The sequence below is a fragment of the Colletotrichum paranaense genome, assembly GCF_030867605.1.
Source record: "Colletotrichum paranaense strain IMI 384185 chromosome Unknown Scaffold_11.1, whole genome shotgun sequence".
NCBI classification, from domain to species: domain Eukaryota; kingdom Fungi; phylum Ascomycota; class Sordariomycetes; order Glomerellales; family Glomerellaceae; genus Colletotrichum; species Colletotrichum paranaense.
In genome coordinates, this window is record NW_026848969.1 from 283,899 (window position 1) to 296,879 (window position 12,981).

The 12,981-nt window shown below is 51.3% G+C and overlaps 6 protein-coding genes across 6 annotated transcripts; 3 read left to right on the forward strand and 3 right to left on the reverse strand.

Moving 5' to 3' along the window:
* Nucleotides 1-958: 958 nt before the first annotated feature.
* Nucleotides 959-3,457, forward strand: CPAR01_12419 (OPT family small oligopeptide transporter; the record flags this gene model as incomplete). The annotated part of the gene is made up of 4 exons (XM_060496675.1): nucleotides 959-1,252; nucleotides 1,308-2,251; nucleotides 2,306-3,264; nucleotides 3,327-3,457. The coding sequence occupies 4 exons, from the start codon at nucleotides 959-961 to the stop codon at nucleotides 3,455-3,457; spliced, it is 2,328 nt and encodes a 775-aa protein (XP_060344208.1).
* A 186-nt stretch (nucleotides 3,458-3,643) lies between these two features.
* Nucleotides 3,644-4,526, reverse strand: CPAR01_12420 (uncharacterized protein; the record flags this gene model as incomplete). Its single annotated transcript, XM_060496676.1, has 2 exons — nucleotides 3,644-4,086; nucleotides 4,181-4,526. The coding sequence occupies 2 exons, from the start codon at nucleotides 4,524-4,526 to the stop codon at nucleotides 3,644-3,646; spliced, it is 789 nt and encodes a 262-aa protein (XP_060344209.1).
* Nucleotides 4,527-4,810: 284 nt separating this feature from the next.
* On the reverse strand, nucleotides 4,811-5,921 carry CPAR01_12421 (aflatoxin B1 aldehyde reductase member 2; the record flags this gene model as incomplete). The annotated part of the gene is made up of 3 exons (XM_060496677.1): nucleotides 4,811-5,134; nucleotides 5,183-5,809; nucleotides 5,871-5,921. The coding sequence occupies 3 exons, from the start codon at nucleotides 5,919-5,921 to the stop codon at nucleotides 4,811-4,813; spliced, it is 1,002 nt and encodes a 333-aa protein (XP_060344210.1).
* Nucleotides 5,922-7,432: 1,511 nt separating this feature from the next.
* CPAR01_12422 (Sodium:neurotransmitter symporter family protein) lies at nucleotides 7,433-7,696 on the forward strand (the record flags this gene model as incomplete). Its single annotated transcript, XM_060496678.1, has 1 exon — nucleotides 7,433-7,696. A coding segment is annotated over one exon (264 nt), but the record flags the coding sequence as incomplete, so codon positions are not given.
* Nucleotides 7,697-8,574: 878 nt separating this feature from the next.
* On the forward strand, nucleotides 8,575-10,051 carry CPAR01_12423 (uncharacterized protein; the record flags this gene model as incomplete). The annotated part of the gene is made up of 2 exons (XM_060496679.1): nucleotides 8,575-8,813; nucleotides 9,538-10,051. 2 exons carry the CDS (start codon nucleotides 8,575-8,577, stop codon nucleotides 10,049-10,051), a joined length of 753 nt encoding a protein of 250 aa, XP_060344212.1.
* A 181-nt stretch (nucleotides 10,052-10,232) lies between these two features.
* CPAR01_12424 (fungal specific transcription factor domain-containing protein) lies at nucleotides 10,233-12,598 on the reverse strand (the record flags this gene model as incomplete). Its single annotated transcript, XM_060496680.1, has 4 exons — nucleotides 10,233-10,919; nucleotides 10,947-11,492; nucleotides 11,546-12,203; nucleotides 12,495-12,598. The coding sequence occupies 4 exons, from the start codon at nucleotides 12,596-12,598 to the stop codon at nucleotides 10,233-10,235; spliced, it is 1,995 nt and encodes a 664-aa protein (XP_060344213.1).
* Nucleotides 12,599-12,981: the final 383 nt, after the last annotated feature.

Consider the following 12,981-nt stretch of genomic DNA (forward strand, 5'->3'; position numbering starts at 1 on the left):
CAAAGGCACTTTGTTACACTTGGCTTTTCTCGAGGACAGGTAAGCTGATTGCAGACAAGACGGCTGGTCTCGAGAGAGGATAAGCTTAACCTGCTGCTTGGAGACTCAGTGCCCCTAGTCAGGTCACGAAGACTGATGTCAGCATCTAACGACGGGTAAGCATGCAGCGCTCACTATTGTTCATGAGCGTCCAATGGCGACAACTCTATTCTGCGTGACAGCTTGACGGATTGACACTTGAGAGGATGACCCCGCCATTCCAGGAACCAACAGAGCTCAGGTAGACCAAGGGCAGATGTTTCCGAGCTTAAACCGCGTCATGGCCGCGTTCTAGGTCAATTGATCACAGCTAGTCTTATCGCTCGGGAATAGGAGACCGCGGAAGTACGGCAAACTTATCGAGGTTTCCCGACTGCCTCCCTCATCCCGTGGTGCCGGACCCGACCGCTAAGAAAGGAATCCCTGGTCGCCTTCCAGAAGCAGACGGCGGATCCCCGCAGCGGCAGATGGAGCCAAGATAACGCAAAGATGCTCAATTGGCCAATGCCGCAGTTCCGGAGCCGCGGTTGGGGGAAATGGGAGAGTCATTACGATTCGTGATGGTTGTGGGTGAACAGCCAACATGAGTGGACGAACGTGTAATCTGGGGAACTTTTCAAAGTCCCCAATGGCACTTTTTAAGAATCCTATCATCGGCTGACCACCGACCAGGGGCGAAATGATAAGCAGGAGAAGATGTCAAGGAGATTGTCGTACGCGTCGGGCGCATAGCGTATCGAACCATATCGCTTCCTCCCAGTCGATGCGACTCTGTGCCCTTCATACCTACATTAGTGTAACCAGCATCCGCCCTTCATAATAGCGACGATGCCGCGCCGGGCGCTACTTTCTTGGCACTCCTGGGCGTTTGCTTGTTTCCGCCGCCATCGCATCGTCGCAAACCCGAGCCTTCAACGAGATGGCTACCGACATCAGCCATACGCCGCCAGAGTATGCGGACCCTGAAAAGTCACTGGGGCAGGGAGAGAAGCTCAACATCAAGACGGCGCATAACCTCCACGGCCAGGACATCGAACTCGAAAATGGACATCTCGCGGAGTTGGAGGTTGATATGCAGCGGGTGCTCGACGAGGAGGGTGAGGGGGACTACGATGCCGATACGTCGCCTTTCCCCCAGGTCAGAGCCGTTGTGCCGGAGACGGACGATACTGCGATCCCCGTCAACACATTCCGAGCCTGGTTCCTTGGAATTGTATGCAATTGGCGATCCGACTCATAGAGGAACTCAATGCTAACTGACAGCAAAGGTCTTTGTCTTCCTTGGCGCCGGCGTGAACCAGTTCTTTTCATTGAGATACCCCGGTGTTCACATCGTATCTCTCGTCGCAGAACTGATTGCATTCCCCATCGGCGTCGCGCTCGCCAAGATTCTCCCCATCAGCCGTTTCAACCCCGACCGGCACTTCAACATCAAGGAGCATGCTCTCGTGACAATCATGTCCAACGTCTCGTTTGGCTTCGGCTCAGCTGATGCGACCAACCTCATTCAAGCAGCCAGGCTGTATGGCTTCTACATCCCGCCAGGATTCTCCGTGCTCGTTGTTCTGTGCTGCCAGCTTAGCGGATACGCCGTCGCAGGTCTCGCTATGCCGTGGCTCGTCAAGCCCGCCAGCATGATCTGGCCTGGTGTACTCAGCAATGTTGCCCTCCTCAGCTCGCTGCACTCTCGAGCCAACGCCATTGCTGACGGATGGAGAATCACCCGCATCAAGTTCTTCATGATTGTGGGTGGATGCGCTTTCGTCTGGTACTGGTTCCCGGGTCTCATCTTCACAGGCCTCAGCTACTTCACCTGGATCTGCTGGATTGCGCCAAACAACCTGGCGGTCAACCAAGTCTTTGGCATGGTCACTGGCATGGGCCTCTTCCCTCTGACTTTCGACTGGTCTATGATTGCGTACAATACGAACCCGCTTCTCAGTCCTCACTGGGCCGCGCTGAACGTCTTCTTTGGCTTTGCGTTCTTCTTCTGGATCATCACACCGGCGATCTACTACACCAACACCTGGTTCACCTCGTACATGCCATTCTGCACAGCCGACGTCTACGATCGATTCGGCAGCCTGTATAACGTGACGGAGGTTCTCACGAACAACGAATTCGATCAGCAAAAGTACTCTTCGTACTCTCCCCCGTATCTGCCAGCCACGTTCGCCTTTGTGTACGGCCTATCTTTTGCTTCAATCACGAGGTAGGTGTTAAGCCAAGTCGACTACCGAATTCTAGTCTAACTTTGTCACAATAGTGTTCTTTCCCATGTCTACTTCTTTCACTTCGATGAAATCGTGCATGCCATGAAGGGAACGCTGAAACTCGACATCCATGCGCGCCTGATGCAGTCATACAAGACTGTCAAGTGGTGGTGGTGGATGGTCATTCTACTGGTCGTCTTCGGCATGGCAGTCGGTACCGCAGAGGGCTACGACACTGGTCTCCCGTGGTGGGGAGTCATCCTCGCCTTCATCATTCCTGCAGTCTACATGGTCCCCTGCGGCATGATCCAGGGCGTCACGAACGTGGACGCCAACCAGCTGAACGTGCTGTCCGAGTTCATCGGAGGATATATGTTCCAGGGCAAACCGATTGCCAACATCCTCTTCAAGATCCTCAGCACGGATGTCGTTGGTCAAGGTCTATACTTCGCGGCCGATATGAAGCTCGGTCACTACCTCAAGATCCCGCCCACGACTCTCTTCTTTGCCCAAGGTCTTGCAACGATTCTTGGAGCATTGACCCAGACAGGTGTCACGCTTTGGATGCTTGGCAATGTTGACGGTATCTGCACCGAGGACCAACCCAATGGCTTCTCCTGCCCCAACGGTCGCACCGTTTTCTCGTCGTCGGTTATCTGGGGTCTCGTCGGGCCCGCTCGTCTCTACTCCGTTGGCGCCATCTACTCCGGTCTCTTGCACTTCTTCTGGATCGGACTTATCCTGCCGCCGATTACGTACTTCATCTTCAAGAAGACAAAGTCTGACTTCATTCGCAAGATCAATTGGCCGCTCATCTTTGTTGGAACCTACAACGTGCCTCCAGCCACGGGTATTAACTATTCTTCATGGTACATTGTCAACCATATCTTCAATAAGATCATCTACCGGAAGTTCTACGCCTGGTGGAGCAAGTACAACTACGTCCTCGCCGCGGCGCTGGACACTGGACTTGCCATCAGTGGTATCGTCATCTTCTTCGCAGTCACATACGGTAAGTCGGCACAGATAGCTCACTTGATCTTATCAAGGCACTTAAGACTAACATTGACGTAGGCCCTAATGCGCAATTCCCTGATTGGTGGGGAAACACCGTATGGAGTGAAACCGCTGATGGACAAGGCCTACCGTGGATGCAAATGCCGGATGTAGGCTACTTTGGACCTGCGAACGGAACATGGTCCTAGAGCAGGTTTGAAGAAGCAGTAATTGCATGCTTTACATTATAGTCTAATGACTTGTAGATAGAGGTGCTGGGCTCAGTTCGAACAGAGGCTGTCCATCCAGTAGGCCTTTGCCGAACATGCAGCTGAAGAGAACACAACGAACAATTTCACTCAGTCCAAGCGCGTCGATTCCTCCAGAATCCCTGACTATTGTGATAGCACCCCGAACGTGTTTTGAGGCCATGTGCATGTCACAGAGCATGATCTACAAAGCAAAGTTAGAACCCTTACTAAATTAACGTACTTCACAATACCAGGGAACTGGAAGTTATGTTGAAGTTTGCCTACCTCGTCGAATGACAACACCAATGCTTTCGCAACACCAGTTCGTCGCAATGATATATCGTCAGAGGACAGGGCACGACGCAGGTCGCTTATGTGCCTTAGTTTGAACTTGGCTGCCCAGTTTCCCCACTGCTCCCCATGAAAGAGGGATAAATGACGGCTGGCTGCGAGCAAGAACCCTTGCAAGAGGTCAATATCGGTAGAGCCACAAAGCAACCAGTTCCTCCGTATGTGATCGAAGTTTTCGCCGAGGTAGCACAAAATAGGACATTGCGAATCCATGTTGGGGACAATGACTTGACCATCTACGACCGTTAGTATCCAACACCCTTGCAGTGCCAATAGCTTCGCATGGCCGGGCCTTCAAAAGTAACATTGATGATGTAAATCGTGACTTACAGTAAAAGAATAGCATTTTCTCTTCGGCTGTGGAAGATTTTAGAAAGCTAGCCAACGGCTCATGCTCGAACGCGCCAGGTATTGTGCTAGGTATCGAAGGCTCAACCAGATGCTGTATTTCCACGACGTCTTGTTGTGGACGGCTCACTTGTTCTTCCTCTCGAGACCTCAATAAAATTGATCGACCACGACGGTTAACTTGGATGTCCGGGTCTTGATTGCCATGGCGGGCCACTTGACGTTTTCTTGACCGTGCATGGGTCACTCGTGCTGCGTGAGCGTGAGCCTGTTTCTTCAAGCGGGCGGACCTTCTCTGGTTAGGATGTACTATGACGATGAACTCCATGCTGGCAAGCGCAACAAATGTCAAATAAAGTCTTTGACAGCGAAATCATTTGCTTCGAGGATATGTCTTCTTATTCACTTCCATATTATCGTAAAAAGAACAAGATATAGCTGTCGTACAACACTCAATAGGCAACTTCGAATAAGCGATACCATTTGTCAGCGGTGATGTTAACGGCTTTGATATATGCAGTCAGCATTGCCAAGGTCTACTCCTACTCCATTGAGCTTAGCCGTTGATACTAGTCCGGAAGAAGCTACCTCAATGCTTTAGAGCATCGTAGACTACATGTGGTACGGGATTTTGTCGACAATCTGCTCGTGCAACTCCTCGAGAGCAGACACCACATCCTCTGGAAGCGGTCCTTGTTCGATCATGTCGAGATTGGTCTCCAGCTGCTCCGGGCTCGAGGCTCCAATAATTACCGAGTCTTCGTACTCCTTGCTGAGGATGCTGTGATATACCGTCCACCGAAGTGCCGCAGCATGGCCGCCGATTCCGTGCTTAGACGCGACATCAATCGCCTTCTCCGTCGCCGTCATGATGGATTCTTTGACATAGAATTTTGCATATATGCTACCCACAGGAATCTTGGATGTCACAGAACACTTGGTCAGTCTCTCGTATTTTAATAGGCACGAGGAGAAAAGTCTTACCGATGTATCATATCGCCCACCCGCTTTAACCTTCTTATGATTGCCTGCAAAAAATCCAGCTGCGGCGGGGCTGTATCCGTAGAAGGCAATGTTATTCTTGCGCAATACGGGAAACAAATCGTTCTCTCCGCCTCGCACGAGCGGATTGTAATGGCCCTGGTACACACTGGGTTTGACGAGGCCGCGTTCCTGGCAGATGTCGACAAACCGCTGAACCTCTGCAGCGGAGTAGTTTGAGATACCCCATTTCTTGATCTTGCCTTCCCCAATCGCCTGATTCATGGCCTCACATGCTTCTTCAAATGGTGTCGTTCGGTCGGGCACGTGTAGATACTCAATGTTGATCTGCTTGATTTTCAGCGCTTTGAGAGATTCGTCAATCTCCTTCAAAATTTTGTCCTTAGTGTGACATCCCGGCGATCTGGACGTGACCTTGGTGTCGATGGTGAAGCGCTCGCCGGCATTGGCGGCGCCGAGTCTGGGCTCCGAGCTTGTGGGTGCCTGGGGTGAGTACATGCGCGAGGTATCAAGCTGCTTGTACCCGCGTCGAGCGAAGACGTCCAGGAATGCGTTCACTTGGTCGGGTGTGTCGTAGCGTGCCATGGGATCAGTAGATGAGTCTCCGACCTGTGAACATTAGCTTTGCCAAAAGTAACACACATCTCTCGCACTCGGTCGGTCAGCTTACGTTTGCGACGCCCAACACGAGGTTGACTGGCTGATTAGAGGCGGACGACATTCTGATCGTTGGAATCTGACGGCAAAGCGGGGAGAGGCTGGCAAATATGAGATGATACAATTTGTGTTAGTATTGACATACCACTGAGCAAGCAGGTAGAAAAGTCTTGATGGAAAGCATTCTGGCTTTTATGGTTTCAAGGTCCAAATACGTTGTCAGAATGATCAGATGCTTCGGACAATGCGCCGAGAGCTACTCCTACTTATTCGGGCAACTGCAACTATGAGCTCATTACTAAGACAGGCATCAATTCGTCAGCACGACAAAGCTTACACTATGGCCCTGCATCCGGGACAACCTACTTGGGTAATACGCTACCTTATGTGACGCTTTGACAACTGAATTTTCAGATGGTCGGAGTTTCACGCCGAGTCCGACGGACTTGACGCACTTGTTGCAAGTGATTAAGCTTGATCAGCTTGAAATCACGATAGTAGTAGGAGGTTTATCAGTTCAGGTAGCTTCAGCTCGTTTACGTTTCCAATTACGACCCTCTGCTATTAGGCTATAGCAGCAAGCTTCAAGAGGAAAGACTCAACAACGATATCACTTACATATGTAGACGGCGGCATTTTTGAAGAAGGGGAACTTCGGCTTTCCTGAGCGACTTTCCCTCTACGGCTTATCCCCGTTTCTCTGTTATTTGAGCCACTTCCGAGTTCAAGATGTGCAAGACAGCCCAACTCTGAGCGGGACCTTAGAATAACTGTCACGTGTAACGCTTCAAGGAGAAGCCGCAACATGGGCTCGGCCGCACCAATAGGGATGTTGTCTTGGGGCGTTTCAGATGAACGATCAGGTGCAGCATCATATCTTCCGCGAGTCTATTTAGAAGCTCGAACAAGGGATCTTGGACATGTACATTGGCAATATATGGTGGGCCTTTAGCTGTCAGGAAATGCTTGGCCGTCAACCCTGACGCGTTTCTGCCAGGATGTGGGGAAGTTGAGCCTTTTTGAAAGTCCAATGGCAATTGTCGTTGGCCAAGAAGAATAGATGATGGCGCCGGCGAGCTGGGCGAACGTCGGCGTACACCCGGAAAGCCGACGGGGTCCCAATCTATGTTCACAAAATCTGGCGAGAAAGTGCCACGCCTCGGCCTTTTTGTCTCGTCTGATCCCGACTTATATCTGTAGCCTGTGATAGCCTTGTTTTTTTATCATCAAGTTAGATTTTGGAAGGTCGTAATCCTGGACAAGACGACCAAGGGCCTTGGTCGGCTTATCCCAACCAATTCAGTCTCCTATCACAGGGCTATGCTTACACGCGCAAAGAAGTCTGACTGGCTTTTCAACTGCTTGGCTAAGGGTATAAGAGGGCATCATATTGAGAGTGTCCCCCCGATGCATCCATAAACCACTTCCGCATCCTTCAGCCCAAGTCAAACCATCCCTGGTAAGCATGGTCAACTTCAGGAAGAAAGTCTACAGTCTCTTCGCGCCGACTGCCGACAAAGGCGAAGACGGCCGTGATGTTTGAGAATCTCGAATACTTCTCATCATCGCCGCGATGGAGGGGCAATCGGTCTCGGTAACCTCTTGCGATTCCCCTCAATCGTGTTCAACAATCACGCCCTCCAATTTTTCCATTCCCTAAGGTACCTTATTTCACTCCGCTATCTGGCCATACCAAGTTGCCTCCTGAAATCAGCATCAGGTGAGCGTACAGAGGAGGCTGCGCCCTTGCATGGCATCATGCCAACAAGCGTGCTAAGGGTGTCGGATTCGGCGTCGTCTACATCGGCTACGCGATTATTATCTTCTATGTTCCGATAATCGCCTGGATAATGATATACTTCCAGTACTCTTTCCGCAACCCACTCCGATGGGAAGGACTAATAAGTTCTTCGAAAGAAAGAATGCGGACCCCATCGCCTGAAACTTGACGGCAGCTGGTAGCGCAGTCCAAGATTACACGGCTTATCGGCGTGCTCTTTTTCCCATCTTCTTCATTCTTGAGCTCGGATCAGCATTTGCACTCATGCAGACTTTGGTCTACAATTCAGACTGGGGCAATGAGGTCTCTCGGTCTTTCGTGTCGTCCGTCGTAGCCATTGCCTCCTTCCACGTTTCTTTACCAAGTGTGTGCTACTACGCTCTACCGCTACCGCGAGGTTGTTGATTGTTGTGGCCTTCTACCTTGATGCTTGCATAACATCTTTGGCTACGCTGGAGGCACTATGGTGGGCTTCGTTATCGCCCATGCGATGTCTTCAAAGCCGGTGCAGGTGTGGTTTTGGGAATGTTTATCGTCGGCATAACCTCTTCCGTGGTGTCTTCTTCCGACCCTCCAGGCTACACAGCTAAATCCTTTTTGAAGAAAATTTATTACAAAAGCTTTTGGTATCTGACATCCTACCCAGTGCGTACCCGTGTTCGGTTATTCCCTCCAAAGCATTCCCTCTCTTTCTCACACACAATTCCAGGGTAATCAACTGCGCCGAGATCTGAATGCCATCATATCCATCGGAGGTTAGTGGAAGATCTCGGTTATTTGGGGATTTGTTCTCAAGTATAACACGGCGCCGATTGTGGCGATCATATTCTCTTTTCCCTACCCTAACTTCTATGCCAAGAACCGAATGGATCCGCTGCACATTGCTGGGTTTGCCCTTTAGCACATTGTTCTTATCCGTTCCCTCGTTCCGCTAATCATGTCCCACTGGTTCAACGTTCTCGTTCCCAATCTCAAGAAACTCGGAGGCCACTATCCCGTCATGCCTAGCATTCGCTTTTTGAGAGCCAACGCAGAAGGAACACTAGATATTGATGGGATGCCACACAACGCCCATGGCATGACCCTTAAGGCGCAAAGATTTGGCAGTCGAAGAAACCTGACGCATCAGAGATCTGAGAGATGCTCGTCCAAGAGAAAGATCACCGACAAGCGCCAGTAAGACCAGCATGTACATGTGCCTTTGGATATTGAGTAAAGACCTATTGACACAGGTGAACGAGCGAGTACAATTGAAAATCTGCGTCATAATCCGCGCGGGCACGAGCCACTGCATTCGTGCCTCTATAGGAAGGTGATGAAGACAATGAACGATTCGCGGGTTGGTAGTCCTTGGCATCAGCACCCTAGATGTGTCCACGTACTTCTGAAACGTAAGGAGGAGCGCCTTGAAAGACTAAGTCTCGGCAGGTGTGAATCTTGCTTTTAAGGGATTGGCCGCAGTGAGAATACGTGTTTTTCCTTGAAGGGTGCTGCAATAGGGTAGAATCAAAGAGGTTGGTGGCCAGTCGATACGGGCTCTCCGCAATAACACCCCTGCAAGCCAAGACCCCAATGCCGAAAAAGGATGGTGGTTTGTACACCGACGATTATGAACGAATGACGGACGTCCTGTCAGGAGGAGTTGATCGCCGGTGGTGTTACCGGCTCGTGACTTCATAAGAGCTCGAGCGCGCTGGGCTGACCGTGGGACTCGCTTCTTCTCTCATCAAATTACTTTCAGTTTCTGTCCGTAAGATCATCATAATACAACATTTTACCCATTTTTGATAGGCAAGGTTAAGAAGAACCAAGATGAAGGTGACCAGCCAAGTAGCAACGCTCTTTTTCGTGTATGAATCTGTCAACCGTTGGCACAGAGACTTATTGCTAACATTGATAGCGCGGCACCGATTGTTGCCCAGACAAGCTCAGAGTCGTTTCTTTACTCGATCCTACCAACTGATTCATTGACTCCTCTGCCTACCCCGGTGCCGCTTCCTACCGTGGTGGAAGATGGGTGTCCCACGGCAACAGAGCTATCACTGTGTCCTAGTTGCACCGGGGAGGCACCGCAATGCGTGACCGTGTCGACTCTGACGCAGTCATGCGGCTGCCCAAGTGCAGCGGCAACAGAGACCTTCACATTTGGTTGCGACAGGAGTGCCTGCCCTAGGGTGGGCTGCAGCACCAGCTACACCATTGTCTCTGGCGAGGAGGCATGCACTGGTAGTGTAAGCGTGTCTGCCACAGCCGCGACGACCGACGTGGTTACGGTCACGACGACGAACCAAGCGACTACGGCCGCTACTGGCTCACAAGCCAGCACGGCATCAGGTGCTTCGGGCTCTTCGGCTTCTGCTAGTGCGACGCCGAATGCGGCTGGAAGACTGGCAATTCCATTCAAGTTTTGGTGATACGCACTCGACCATGGGCCAGTCTGGGATGAGATGTACCAAAAACGGGTGGGTCAACAAATACCCACAGCCTCTGTGTAGAATGATATTAGTAGCTTGAAACCCCAATCGTTGTTTCTTGTTGCCCAATCTCTGCATGTCAAGTGTATATCCGCGTGCTTGGTAGTCATCTGGTTGGTACTCAAGTTGCAGTCCACGTCTCAGGCGTCCATGATTCCGGGCTGAAATCTGGCCAATAAAGTCCCTGAGCCCCATCATTATAGATCGACGCATCTATAAACTGTAAGTCGAGGAGTGGCTGGGCCAGGAGCTCCTGTAACGACGGCTCGTTGAGCGCCATACCAGCGGTTGTGTTTTGCTCTGCGAAAGGTTGGTTGAGGTTGACTGCAGCATCCGTGAAAGCCGCTGTTGTGTCGTTCAGCAAAGCCGCCGAGTCTCCCGCCCCGGCGAAATCACCACGGCGCACATGAGCTGCGGCCATTGTAAGCTTCATAGCGTCGATATGATGGCAGAACTCCTCAGCTGCATAGTTGCCATTATCTTTCAGCTGAGACAAGAACTGAGCTGCTTCTTCAAATTGTTCTCTGTCATTGTGACTCTCTTTGCCGCTCAGAAGGCTAGATGCAGCGAGGATGGTGGCGGCTGAGAAGAGATACTGCGTGTAGAAGTAGTCAAACGTTGCAAAAGACCCGTCGATCCAGCATTCTGTCAGCAGTCGGCAGGTGTGACGAGCGCAACGTATGCAAGTTTCTGCGAGAGTCATGGCGGTGGCCGGAACTCGTGGTTCTGGGGTCTCTGGTGTTCCCCAAGATGCGACATGCGTTCGCAGCACATGGAGCAGAATCGGGCGGGTGGTGCTGATAGCGCACTTGAATCAAAATTAGCTTTGTCATACCCCATCTGGCAGTCGCGCTTCATTGCTTGCCTGATTAAAGTTGAGATGTAGCGAGATGGGCTTTGGCATGCGTTCCGATGTAGGCTTCGAGTCAATGTGAAGCTGTGGAGGGAGCTCTGCAGACCACCCACGAAGATCCTTCAACGCCTCTTGAACTCTATGGGATAAGGAGGTGTCTTGCAGCCTTCTTCGATAGATGGATGGCACAACCTTTCCCAGTAGGCCAGCGAGCTTTACACTAGCAACAAAATATGATGCATCGGCAAAGTCATCCGCTATATTATCGTCGACAACCGGATTCGATGGCAGGTCCACCTCGATATCGATGTCTTGGACGGCTACTGGATGGCTTAACTTGGCTGCCCACATCCTGTCGAAGATGTATGCTGTCCACCAAACTCTGACCCTATGCTCTCGAGCGGCCGCATCTCTGAGCTGCGTCTCAGGAACATTGAGATGAAGGCCCATGACAACAGCGAGCCTGGTCGCGGAGCCGGCAAAAGTGTAGGCGGTATGTCGCCGGTTGAGCGCAAGAGAGTAGAAAGACTGTCAAAACTTCAGAGGCGATCGAAAACATTTATTTATCAAAGCCATCTTACCAGCAACAATCTCAACTCGACAACATCGATCCTCGGCCGTTCGCTGACGATGCGGAGGATGCGAGTTGCCCGTGCAAAGTAGCCCATGCCGGGGAAGTGCTTTTCCGACGTGGCAGATCGGGTCGAGTACATGGCGCCGATAGCAAACATCGCCCACAGCTTACTCTTGAGAAGCGAATCACTTTCAGCCGGGTTCTGGAGGGTCTGTTCCAAGGCATCCAGAATCGAGCTCTTGCGAATGATGTGGTAGCAACGGCTGACATATCTCAGGGCAACCCCGACGAGAAAACGTGCTCTTGCCGGACTAGGCCAAGGGCAGTCTGTATCAGATAGAGCGAGCAGCCTCTCATCTGTGGCATAGTTCACCCGCGGGATGTGACTACTCTCAGCTGATGAGATTGCTTGGCGGAAGCGGGTAGCGAATGCGGCGTCCGAGGCCTCACCGATGAGAATCGGCGTGTGTGGAATATTCATGTCGAAGAACCATGGTCGTTCATCAAGCGATGGCGCTGGGATGGCAGTTGCATTAGTGTCTGTTGTCTCTTTTACCGGAGCAACAACTGCGAGATCTGGGAGCAGGTTGGCTGCTCGAGATTGACTTCCAATGCCGCTGTTGCTCTTCAATCGTTGGTTTTCAGCAATAAGGTCATCGATATAACTATGGGAAATCGAGTTAGCTCGATACACCAGTCGCTCTTGGAATCGCGGGTCCGAGGTATGAATATCTCTGGTTCTAACATACCGCTGGCTGACTTTTACCATGCGGTTCCGCCGAGGATATGTGCATTCCACACCCTTGCTTGCTTGGCGACAATTCTCACATGGTTGCCCGCCGGAACACCTCACTTTGCGCGAGTGACACCTACGGCAACTAGTATGGCGGAATCGCCGTTGTTAACCAACTGGAAACCTTCCGCAGCTTTGCGGCGCGACAAGTTTTAATACTCACGCGGTAGGTTTGGTCTTTGGTCGGGATGAAGCCGATGAGGATACCGGAGCGGATCTCAAAGCGACCCTGTCCTCCGCACTGGACGCGTCGCCTTCCGATGTCATGGTGGTCAATCGATATGTCGGATTAGGATACTGCCCTCGTGAGGTCCGATTGAATGCTTTCGGGAAACAGGTAGGGATACCGAGAGCCTCAAGGGATATTTGAAGATACCCCTTCACCTTTCAAAGTTGCTGCGGCTTGTGACGTATTCCTAGAATGCTACCGCTGCGTGATACCTAGTCATCAGCACTAGTTTGGTAAAGGTTTCTTTGTTGTCACAGCTAGACGTTTGGGGGAGAAAGCTTTAGCCCAGCCGAGATAGTTCGGCATAAATCGCGCAATACGCCGATAAAATACTGTGATTTCTCCACATTATCGGCATAATGTTGATTTGGCCGAGCTTTATGTCACGATCTTTACCCCACAAACAGTCCAGGGGCTTAAC